Source organism: Schistocerca serialis, chromosome 2 (genome assembly GCF_023864345.2).
Source record: "Schistocerca serialis cubense isolate TAMUIC-IGC-003099 chromosome 2, iqSchSeri2.2, whole genome shotgun sequence".
Lineage (NCBI taxonomy): Eukaryota > Metazoa > Arthropoda > Insecta > Orthoptera > Acrididae > Schistocerca > Schistocerca serialis.
Window position 1 is genome coordinate 51,716,708 of NC_064639.1, and position 12,595 is coordinate 51,729,302.

The 12,595-nt window shown below is 39.0% G+C and overlaps 1 protein-coding gene across 1 annotated transcript in view; it reads left to right on the forward strand.

Annotated features, from left to right (window-relative positions):
- LOC126455722 (dynein axonemal heavy chain 3) overlaps positions 1–12,595 on the forward strand; it is a 1,249,696-nt gene that overhangs the window by 109,904 nt on the left and 1,127,197 nt on the right. Inside the window, exon 9 of the mRNA XM_050091491.1 lies at positions 4,908–5,036. Coding sequence (XP_049947448.1) covers positions 4,908–5,036 — 129 coding nt within the window. The remainder of the gene's footprint in view (positions 1–4,907; positions 5,037–12,595) is intronic.

Below are 12,595 nucleotides of genomic sequence, written 5' to 3' on the forward strand. Positions count from 1 at the left end.
AGCTAAATTAGCATCACTAGACATAGTCAACCTGTACACGAACATCCCTGTAAAAGAGACTATTAACATTATAAGAAACAATCTGCTTAAGTATAAGAAAATTAGTGTTGCAGAGATCTGTGAACTCATAGAAATACTTTCACTTATTCTAGACCATAATTACTTTAGCTTCAACAACAAACTGTACCAACAACATGATGGTTTGGCAATGGGAAGTAGCTTAGCTGGGATATTGGCTGACATTTACATCAACCATATAGAACAAAAATTCTTTTCTGCCAACCAGCACATCTCAAACAAAATAATATACTACAGAAGATATGTTGATGATACAATACTGCTTTTTGATGGTACAAGCAATGAAATAGATACATTAGCAGCAGATCTTAGCAAAATGCACAAAAATATTAAATTCACAGTTGAACATGAAACTAATAAAAGCATTAACTTTCTTGACCTGAAAATTTGCAACAGTAACAATAAACATCAATTTAGTATTTACAGAAAACCTACCACCACAGATGTCAGTATTAGCAACTCATCTTGCCACCCCCACCAACAAAAAATGGCATATTTCAGAACGATGCTACACCGAATTAAAAAAGTACCAATGAGTGACACAGACCAACAAAATGAAATCAATATAATTAAAACAGTTGCTCATAATAATGAATATAAACCCACAATAATAGAAAAACTCCACAACAAAATGCAGACAAAACCCACAGATCCACTTCACAGCAGTCACTTCAAGCCAAATCAGTGTGCCACTGAAGCCAAACCTAAATATGCTACTCTCCCATACATAGGCCCACTTTCATACCAAATAGCAAACTTATTTAAAAAGAAGAAAAATATCAGAATCAGCTTTTCCACAAAAAATAAATTACAACAAAAAGTGATACATGATGTAAACACCTCCAAGAGTCCCTACCGTAAATCAGGAATATACAAACTCAAGTGTGATACATGCCCAAAATTCTACATTGGACAGACAGGCAGAAGTTTTGAAATTAGATATAAAGAACATATTGACGCCCTAAGACTTGGTAACTTGAACAAATCAGCATTTGCAGCCCATATTGCTGAAGAAAACCATTCAGTGGGTAACATTGAGGACAACTTAAAGATTTTACATCTAACAGAAAAAGGGGCCACTATGAATATATTAGAAGAATTAGAAATACACACACACAAAAACAGCAGCCCAGACTATATCCTTAACGAACAACCAGAGTTGGCTAACGCCCCTTTCCTGAAAAATTTCCAAAAATTACTTTCCAGCCTCCAAAGCAAATAATATTAATACACCTATCTGCAGATCAAGTAGAAAATTTATATGTTACTATAATTCTCATGCTGCCAAATGTAATAAAATAATGAACTATTTTACCTATACAGCTCTAAATATATATAAAAAACTTTATAATTAAATAATATATATATATATATATATTTAAAAAAATATTCAATCTCTCTACACTAATGTAAAAGACATTACAGTTTTGTAAAAGAATAATAGCATCTGTGACACCCATATGTTTGTAAGTTCTTTGTATGTACCAAAACATGTGGTGTGTGGTTGGAATGAACTCAGTGACAAATCTAAAGTGTACAGTGAGAACTATTACGTGTGCAACAACGAGGATGCAGTGGAAATGCATTTACATCGATTGGGTGAACGTTATAGAAACAATCACTCGAAACCGACGTTTCACGTAAGTCACATGCAATGAAAATCTGCAACGCAACCATCTGTGTGTGGCGTGTTTGTAATTGTGTTTTATTTATATTTTAGGACAATTAATCTGTAAAAAACACACCAAATGTAGAAAGAAAGCGTGTAAACCGTCTGATGATGAATCGCAACGATTCGAAACCGGTAACGGTTTCCTTTGAATAAAGGAACTCAAAGTAAATTTGTGGCTGGTTGCTGTCCTAACACGATCAACATTTGAACTCTACATTTGCTTCAGGTGATGTACCAAGCTGTGACCTTAGTCCTTTTTATTGTTGCAATAAATCACACAGCTCACTATCACTTCACTGCGCACAGATGAGGGCTGTGTAACCAGTGACATTTGTCACTGCTTCCACACATGCTGTGCCATCTCTACCACATTCATCGTTTCTGCACACAAAAGTGCGTCAGCTAGAACATTTAGCTTCCCTTCCAGGCACACAGTGAACTGGCTGATATAATCTAAGTTCCACAGCTGCCTAGATGATGCTTTCTCTGGCTTACCTTAAAGACACAGGTAATTGGCTTATGATACATATAGATGGTGAACTGTTGCCCTTCTAATGTGTGTGTGAATTTTTTGACTGCAGCGTAAGAGGGGTACAGCTCGTGGTCAAATGTTGCCTGATGTTTCTGAGAGCTTGACGACTATGATGTACTGATCAATCTACTGCTGAAGTGCAGCATCAGTGGCAGTGGACAAAGCATAGACTGTGAGTGCAAGTGGGGCATGCACAACTGGGTGTGATAATAGGGTGGCCTCTGCTATGGCTGCTTTTGCAGCCTGAAATATGGTGTCTGCATCCCTAGTCCAATGCACTCTGTGGTTAGGCTTTGGTGAGCCCTTAAAGAGTTCATACAATGGTGGAGTTATCAGTGCATGATTTCAAATGAACTGTTGGTAGAAATTTACTACTCCTATAAACCAGTGTAGTTCTCTGTCTGTGATAGGCTGGGGTATTTGCTTATGGTCTCTACTTTTTTGTGTGTTGGTCAAATACCCTGTACATTCACCAAATACCGTAGAAGGTGCACCTGTTTCTCATCAAAAACCTACTTGGCAAGATTATTTACTAACCTTTGTGTATGTAGGCAGTTGAGCTCCGCTTCTGATGTGAACACCATGAGCGTGTTATGTATGTACATACAGCGAAAGTCTAAATCTTTTGTCATCTTGTCCATAAAGTGCTGGAAGGTCTGAGCTGCTCTACAGAGTCCAAATGGCATCCTGATGAACTCAAATAGGCTGAAAAGCATCGTGACTGATGTTTTGGGGATGTCTTCTGTAGCTACAGGGATCTGATTGTATGCTTGGACTAGGTCAGCGGTAGAAAATATCTTCTTACCATGAAAATTTGCAGAAAAGTTTTCTATGTGTGGAACTGGGTACTGGTCTGGTATAGTCCTTGCACTGAGTTGGCGACATTCACCACAGGAATGGCATCTATTTTTCTTTTTAGGCACAACAAGAACTGGGGCTGCCCAACTGCTACTAGAAACTCTGCAGATAACCTGAGATAGCATGCTGTGAAATTCGTGGTAGTTGTTGTGGAGTGCAATCTCTGAGCTCCAAAGTGCACAAAAGCTTCTCTAACTGTTTTGCTTCTGATTTTGACAAGCGTGCGATCCGTGCATTTTTAATTAATGCATACTGTTCACTATCTGGTGCTGTGGCTAGAATATTCTGGACTTAGATAGATCCTCCATCAGAGCTGCAACTACATAGCTGTATTTAGTCTCACCTGCCGATATTTGTGAGAGGATAAACTGACTTTCTAGCTGGGCAAACCATAATAGAGGATTATGTTGCCAGAACAGTGGTGGTTTTATCGTCAACCTATTAATTGCTCTCGCAGCTGCCAGTTCAATTGTGGCTGGTGAGTCATTCATTCCTGGGAACGAGTTCGGTGTAGCTGGCCTGAAAGTTACAAGTGTCAGTGTTGCGAAAGTATGTGAAATGCTGAAGGTGGTGTGGACGTGTCATAGGCGGTCCGGATCACCAAATATTTATTTCCACATACAGTCGATAAAAGCTTCCAGTCATACAAACACAACAGCCATGCACAACATAAAGCATGGATGAACAAACAGAAAGTAAACTAAAGAACAATTACCATGATACATTTTGAAACTACCACTGCACAGAAAGTTTATGCACCATTGAACATTTGTGGAGACAGAACCTCAGAACAGATCACTACAGACTCAAATAACCCACCTCAGCCTGTTGTGATACAGAGGCACTCTCGAGCTATCTGTTAGAGAAGAAATCCGGTGCTGACAGTTTCCCCACGGCGTCAACAATATGGAAAACTTCAGGCCAGTAGATGAAGTGGTTGGCCAGTACATGAAGTGGCTGACGATATTTCGACGGTTCTTCAGATGGTATTAAAAGTCGAACAGTGCCAATGTCAACATGTAATTAGGAATGAACATGCCAGGAGGTGATGTTACGATGATGACAGGTCACACACCAGCCTACTTACACTTTACAGTCTTCATCCAAGTTCACCCACACAAAAGATTGCTTAATCAGCCTCACCACAGTTCGGACTCTGGTGTGGGACAAACCGTGTAGCATTGAGATTGTCTGTTGATGAAAGTTTTTTGTCACTGACAGGTATGCACTTGATGTAGAACCATCAAAATACAATGTTATGTTCAAATGAGATAGCTGGATGTGATGAAGCTGTTAACTGTTGGGGTATGCTAGCCTGCTGCCATGTTGCTAGGTGCTTCTTTTACTAGTTCATCTTGATCTGTGTGGGAAACAGTGTCTGCCAGCTCATTAAGTTCTCCATTGACATGAACAATACAAGCCGTGAACTGACCTATATAATGTGAATATTGCAGTTGGTATGTCTGACCTGCGACAAAAAACATAGAGTAGTAGCTTACGATGAGTGGTCAGCATCAGTTGTTGGCTTTCCTGAGAGGGACTTTGTAACCAAAGAATATGAATGGTTGTCATTTTTGAAGTTACAGATGTGTTAACCATCAGAGACAGGCACTTGCAGAACAGGTTGCAGCCTTTGCAATAGCAACATGCTTTGGTTTCAGCGAACCTCACAAGAACTTACGGGAGCAGTCAGACTGTGTGGTTACTTGCCGGGCAAAACACATCTATTTTCTCCACACTCTAAATTTAAAGAATTTTTTCTTACAGGTACCATCAAATGTTTATTGTCTCAGTTACACGAATGGAAGAAAAGCATCAATTTCCCCTCAATCCAGGCGAACTGGAGGCAGTCGTGGACAGTTTGTGTGCAGAGTCACTCAACATTTTAAAGAACAGGTATGTTTTTCATACATGTATTTACTACATACATAGTTACACATAAATGTGTTTACACTTGTTCCTTGCATGACTGTATTCAAGAATTATAACCCTTAGTAACCATAAACTAAAATTTTTAAATAGGTCATTACTGATTAAGTGCTTCATATACATTAAACAATGACATTAAACAATGAGAATGAACAAAAATAATGTACAGAAATTAGCTCCTTTAGAAAGATGCAGTGTAGAATGACGCAGAAAGAAGTGGACTGTTAAACTCGAACAGGCCAGATAGCCTAGACTGTAAAGAAGATGATATATACTAAAGCTTAGTTACTGGTTATGAAGCATTCACTTGTTTGTAATTTATACAACATTACAACGTATTAAAAGTTGTGTTGCCAAATCACTAACTTCATTTAAACATTGTACTTCATTTTGCTGATAGAGTTGCCGTTGTCATAATTCAGAGCACAGTTTTCAGCATCTTTGGAGTTTATTTGATCTTTGCAAAAATGATGTTCCAAGAATGACTTTAAATATTCATGAACTGTTCTGAAGTGAACAAAATAATTGTTCACTGTGAAGCAGAAGATGTAACTGTTATAACTTTTGCAGGAAATAGAGGTAAAAGAGAAAATTTAAAGGACTGATAGGGAATTTTTAAGATTTTAGCTACTGTCTTACAATGAAACTGTAACTTCTTTTCTCAAAGTCTGTGTTTATGACAGACAATAATCATGTTTTCTGTGTCCAGGTAGCAATTTGTAATATCCTCTTTTAGTAAATGAATTACATATATAAAGCCTTCTTTATCCCTATATTATATTGTATGTATATTGCAATAGGTTGAATTAATGAGTTACATCTTGAAAATCTATGAGCAAATAAACACAGGAAATTTTGTAGTATGCAGCAGAGCACATGGTGTAGAACTAATTTGTAAATTCAGTATTCTAATGTAATTTTGATAGGAGGAAGAATTCAAATTGTGTGCACAACAGAGGAAGCACTAACTTCTATGTGGCATAGCTCACACATTGTGTTAGCACTACAGGTTACTTGGCTAGTGCACAGATCTCACCTACAGCTTGTTGGTTGTTATGCCATTACAGAAATCTGACCAGTAGTCACACATCATTTGAAGTGTGGTTGAGAGTTTATTGCCCATTAAAGTTGAAGCTAAAGAGAAGTTGCATAGTTTATTCTCTTTCACTGCAAAGGATTTACCTGTTATGGGAGTACAGTAGGTAGTGACAGGAAGGTGCAAGTACAAGCTTGGAAGGTGCAAACTTATGAGTCATATGGGAAGGGTATGGATTATATGGAGTCAATAACCACAGCAGGGAAAAATTTGAGATTTGGAGTTTTGTGATATTTTTCTGTATGTAGCACATAACAAAAATATATGTGGCTCAGAAAGTAAGTGTCAGATGTCACATTACTAATCCAGGGGTTTGAGGCTTAGTCTCCAGTCAGTCCAACACTTGCCACTTCTTTCACCTCTGGCAGTGATTTGTTAATCTAAAAAATTCTGAGCTGCATTGTGGCTTGGAGTCTTATGTTTACTTGTAGATTCCCTTATTGAGTAGGTCACTTCGAAGACTAGAGAAGGCAAGGGCATGCCATTTTCAGTATGACCACACCTAGTAAAGTCTTGTGTTGTTCAAAACAGCCTTTGAGTGACTTTGCAAGGGTTCCACCGGATAAAGTTAGATGTTTTCTGGCACTGTAGAACACTCATCCACCTTATTCTTCAGAATGTAACCGTAACATTACTCACGTCTAATTCAGTGAGTAATCATAGATTTGAGTCTAACAGTCAGATTTATTGTAGTATTTAAATACAATAGACCTTTTCAACAAAAGGACCTCAAATGACTCAATATATGTAATATCGAATTGAAATTCCTTCCTAGCATTCTGTTCCAAACTGCCGGAGATGATGGTCATGTGTGCGTGTGGTGTGCTTGCTTCTGTGAATGAGTATGTGAGTGTTTCTCTTTCTTCTTCTGACAAAGGTTGAGACCGAAAGCTAATGTGTATGTCTTTTAATTGTGCCTATCTGCAACTTAATGTGACATCTGTATGGTAAGTAGCAATCTATATTTTCCTTATATTGTTGACATTCCTTTTTAATGTTTTCCAAGGAAGGCTTCTCCTTGGAGTATTCCATTGAGTGATGTGTAGCACTGAGGTGAGGTGTGTTTGCAACACCTGTACTGAAATCAGAAAATTTTTCGCTGCATCCACAATACTACACAAAGTCCAACAAATACCTCAAATAGAAATTAGGAAATAGGGGCACAAACTTAATCTGCAGCATGTTACATGAATAATTCACTGATTTACAAAACTGAAACTTTATTTAGTGAGAACTCTTGTCAGTTCAGTACAACACAATAGTGCATTAGCTCAACCATAATCAATGCTGAAGTACAGAAATTTTAAATTGAAAAAATAGTCATGAGGATCTCCCAAACTAAAATCTTGAAATTTTTATATCTCTCAACCTTTATGACAAAAATAGTTTGTACATTGGAGGGGGCCATCCCTGCATATTAAACATGGAAAAAAGGTGAAAAAAATAAGTCTATCTTTCGCAACTATGTCTTTATTAATTTTTTAACCGAACATATTTCATCTAATTATTACATCCCTGCATATTAAACATGGAAAAAAGGTGAAAAAAATAAGTCTATCTTTCGCAACTATGTCTTTATTAATTTTTTAACCGAACATATTTCATCTAATTATTAGAATAATAATCAGTTGTTGCTGATCTATGCTTGACACAATATCTGTGTCAACATACATACTCTGCAAGCCAATCATATGGTGCATGGAGGATGGTACCCTGTACCACTACTTGTCGAAGGGTACCATGTACCACTTCTTTCTTGTACCACTTTGAAATAGAGTGAGGGAAATATGACTGCCTGTATGTTTCCTTATGAACCCTGATTTCTCTTATCTTGTCTTCCAGTCCTTAAGCAGACACATGTTGGTGGCAATGGGATCATTCTGGCTCTCTAAACTTTCTCAGTAGAGTTTCACAAAAACTACATCACATTCTCTGCAGGGATGCTCATTTGTGTTCATGGAACATTTCCGTAACGTTACAGAGTTGACTGAAACTACTGATAACAAACTGAACAATGCCTCCAATTATTTCTTTAATCCAAACTGTCAGAGGTATCATTCCCTTGAGCTGTGTTCAAGAATGGGTTGTACGAATTTTCAGTATGCAGTCTCCTTTGAAGATGAGCTACACTTTCCTAGAATTCTACCAAGAAACTGCATATGACCATTTGCCTTCCCTATAATAGACCTTACATGCTCATTCCATTTCATGTCCCTTTGCAACATTACATCTAGATACTTAACAGATGTGACTGTATGAGGCAGCACACCATTAACACTGTATTCAAACATTATCAGATTGCTTTTCCTATTCATCTTTATTAAATTATGTTTTCACCAAATTTAGAAGAACTTACCACTTGTCACACCAAATAGAAATTCTGTACAAGTCATCTCAGATCCTCGTACAGTCACTAGAAGACGACACTTTCCTGTACTCTACAGTATCGTCAGCAGTTGCACATTACTACTCATCTCATCTGTCAGATCATTTACGTTAAATTATATAGAACAAGAGCAGTCCTATTAAATTTCCCTGGGGCAGTCAATTAATTAGTGGGTTACATGTTCTGTAAATCGTTTGAAAGACTCTTTTATCAAAAATGATGACAAAAATAAATGTAAATGCTGTGTGGCTAGGGCCTCCTGACGGGTAGACCATTCGCCTGGTGCAAGTCTTTCAGTGACTCGCGTGTCGATGGGGATGAAATAATGATGATAAGGACAACACAACACCCAGTCCCTGAGCAGAGTAACTCTCCGACCCAACTAGGAATCGAACCCGGGCCGGTAGGTATGACATTCCATCATTCTGACCACTCAACTACCAGGGCCGGACAAATAATGTTAAATGAGTCAGTGTACAGGATATGTATAAATGATTACTGTTAACATCAAAGAACACATTATCATTTTATTCCTACTCAAGCAACTATGCATGAAAACAAGGTGTTGTTTTACTGGTTACCAGTTCTTAAGCAGAAATTTGTCAATGGAATAGAATGAGTTATCCAGGAGAATGATTTTAAAGTAGATTTAAAACTTGCTTTTCTACCTGTCAGGCATTTTATGTTACTGGGCAAATGATCAAAAAATTTTATTGCTGCATATTTAACTCATCTCTGAACCACTAACAGCTTTAACAATGGGTAATAAAAGTCATTATTCCTCTAGTGTTGTAGCTATGTACATCACTGTTCTTAAATTGTGATGGATTATTTATGACAATAGCATTGTCTCTGACAAACAGTGTGTGGGGTTCTATTAAGTAAGGTCTTCAAGCCATGCACATATATCTGAGAACCTATTTTGTACAGTCGAACTGTTGTTAATGTGCTGCAGTGTGATGGTGTACCGAATGCCGTGCATAAATCTAGGAACATAGACTCAGCTCATTGCCCTTCATCCACAGTTTGCAGGATATCATACAGTATAAGAGAAACTCGAATTTCACATGATCGATGCTTTTTCAAATCTGTGTCAATTTGTGATTATAAGGATTGTGCAGCAAACTGACATTAAGGATAGCAACCGTTAGCAGTGAACACCTCTGCCATACTGTGTCGCGTACCTCAAGTGGGGAAACGGTCTTGTCCACAGTAGAACAATGCAATGACATCTGGAATACCACAGCCTGTCAGCACAGCAAATACTGTCACGGTTTCCCTCGAGGCAGCAACAGAGATAAAAACAGCGAGATGGTGTGCTGAACTATCATACTGGACAGGGGTATCCTTTTCTATGAATCTCAGTTCTGCATACAGTGTCAAGAATCACTCATCCATTCATCATTATTGAACAGGTCTAGTAGCTAGTGCAGTTGTACAGTTACACGGATATGTTACCTACGATTCGTGTAGCTGGTAATCGAGACAGGAGCTTTCTGTGACATTATCTTTTGAGACCGCACGTCACCTGTACTCTCTCGCCCCACCTCGATACATAGGACATTTCACCGTCAAGTGTTCTGAATGTCTCGCCATGTGGTGCTGAGAGACTACCACACCACCACTTGTCAGCCACAGTGACTTGACAAATTCTGGCATGGAGTCGAAGTGTCAGTGTACACATGAAGCCCCTTGAACATGGCCGTCATCTTTGGAGACGGTAATGTCTTAGCGTAGTCGTTGGGAAACAGAAGGTAGGGCAACACTTGTTAGCTACTGTTCATTTAAACATCGCAGTTCACATTCATGATAAGCTGCATCAGTGGATTCAAGTCACGTTACAAAAAACACCTCTAAAAGTTCACAGGGCACCTCTGGCCCAAATTACACCCTCCCACACTGCAGGTCAAACTCGTTGTTGAGCCACTGGTGCACTCGATGCCTCACATCATTTGAAAAGAGGGAAAATTGCGACTCAGCACGTCAACGGTCAGATACTTCCGAGTTCGTGTTGTTCGGCCTGTCAGAGACGTGCAGTTTTACATACTTGCTGCTGTGAGTGGTGACCTTTTGCAGGATATCCCACTCCAGATGCCTATTGCTTGCTCTCCCCTTCATTATTCGAGATGAATGTGGATTCACTGACAGCAGCAGTTACTGTCAGGTTCTGAATGAGTCGTCATCAACAGTGCATGACACTCGTCCCCAGTCCCTGTTGATTAGGACCTTTTTGCAACTGTTGTTGTTGCGTTGTGTTATACGGCTACATCATTCACTTATACACATTGAACAGTCCACTTTGATACACTGATCTGCCATTTATGCCATTCTGCTACGTCCCCCCGTTGACTGCTGATTCCATACAACCTACTGGTCCAGGCACGCACACCCACCCACCCACACACACACACACACACACACACACACACACACACACACACAACCCTCTACTCCACTACCATACTTGTGTCAGCAGGGAGGGAGATCTGGTATCGGATCTCTGCTCTCCAACATGTGCCGGAATGACCTGAGAGCTGCTGTAAATTGACTTATAAAGAGTAGATGTACATATGTAAAAACTGTGGAATGTTTAATAGTTTAAAGCAAATTCACAATTCCAATAAAATGAATACAAGACAGGAATATTGAAAAGACTTTGGAAAGATATTAGGTATGAAAGATGATGTAAACAGTGTAAAAGGCGTCACTGACACTTTAACATGCACTGCACAAAAAGTGAAGCACCAGGAAACAGTGACAGATGTCAGTGTATCTTTTGTACACGTACACAACCTCTGTGAGTTTGTAAATGGTTAGAATTGCAATTTCTTGAACACAGCTACTGTCTGAACTGATACATGACCAAAATGTCAACACAACAATATTGTGCCATCAATTTATGACACAAACTGGGAGAACATGGAATGGAGGATCTCTTATCGGGGCGGAAAGAGGAATTGCCTTGGAAAGTATGGCAAGTAGAAAGGAGTACAAAGATAAAGGATATAGTGGGCGGAGAGTAGGTGGAGCTACAGTACATGACATTGATCTTGCCCTGCAATTATTATAATCTCTCCATTCTCTCTCATCCCATATGACCTTATGCCATGGGTACCAGACGTAGATTTAGTGGTAGATAAACATTTTTGTTAGGGGTGGGGGAATAAAGCAGAACATGTCAATGGAGACATAAAAAAGATATACTGTTCTGGATAACTTTATTCACAGTTAACTACACAAATTAATACAAATGCCGAGAGCTCACTTAAACTGCGTTGAAAGTGAAAGAGTGCAGTACTTAGTTTGACCTGTATGAAAGGTGCTGCTGTTCTGCTAACAAGGGGGTCCTTCATCCAGTGCCGTATGACAGTGAACCGTCACTAAACAAACATTATACCTGCAATCTGTTAAGCTGTGTCATTGGCCTCTGGTGTGTGGCTTTTGGGTTTCAAGACACAGCTGCCTATGGGACAGTTCCGACACATCTCCCTCAGTTTGAGATAAAAGGCTTGTGCTAACCGCTACTTTTTGTAACATAAATCTTGTTCCATATTCTGTGAGATTCCGGGATTGCAGCCAGATCATGTTGACTTTTTGCCACAATATTTCGGGTGGTAACCGTCCAGCCATTTTCAGGTGAGTGTCCGCCACTGGTGGACTGGACCCAGCTGCAATCCTGAAACCTCATAGAATATTCAGCAAGCCAGGAAAACTTCAAGAATCACTTCATGTTCCATGTCCATATAAAACTTCATTTAACTTCCATTCCTCACATAGGTGACAAATGATTTTTGTTAAAATCACCACAAGTGATTGAATTTGTGGTCTCTGCTTACCAATCACTGTTTCTCCATGTCCTTTCTCCTTTCTTTCATCAATTTTCCTCTTGGTTTTCATCACCACCATGCTTTGCGGTGGTTTCCTATACTGTATATACCAAAAATAACATCCCTCCCCAAGGTCTCCAGTCACCAGCATAAAGAATTGTATTGGTGCCAGTTTACTGGTCTCTGCTCTTGCAGTGCTGTTGATTGGAACTGCATG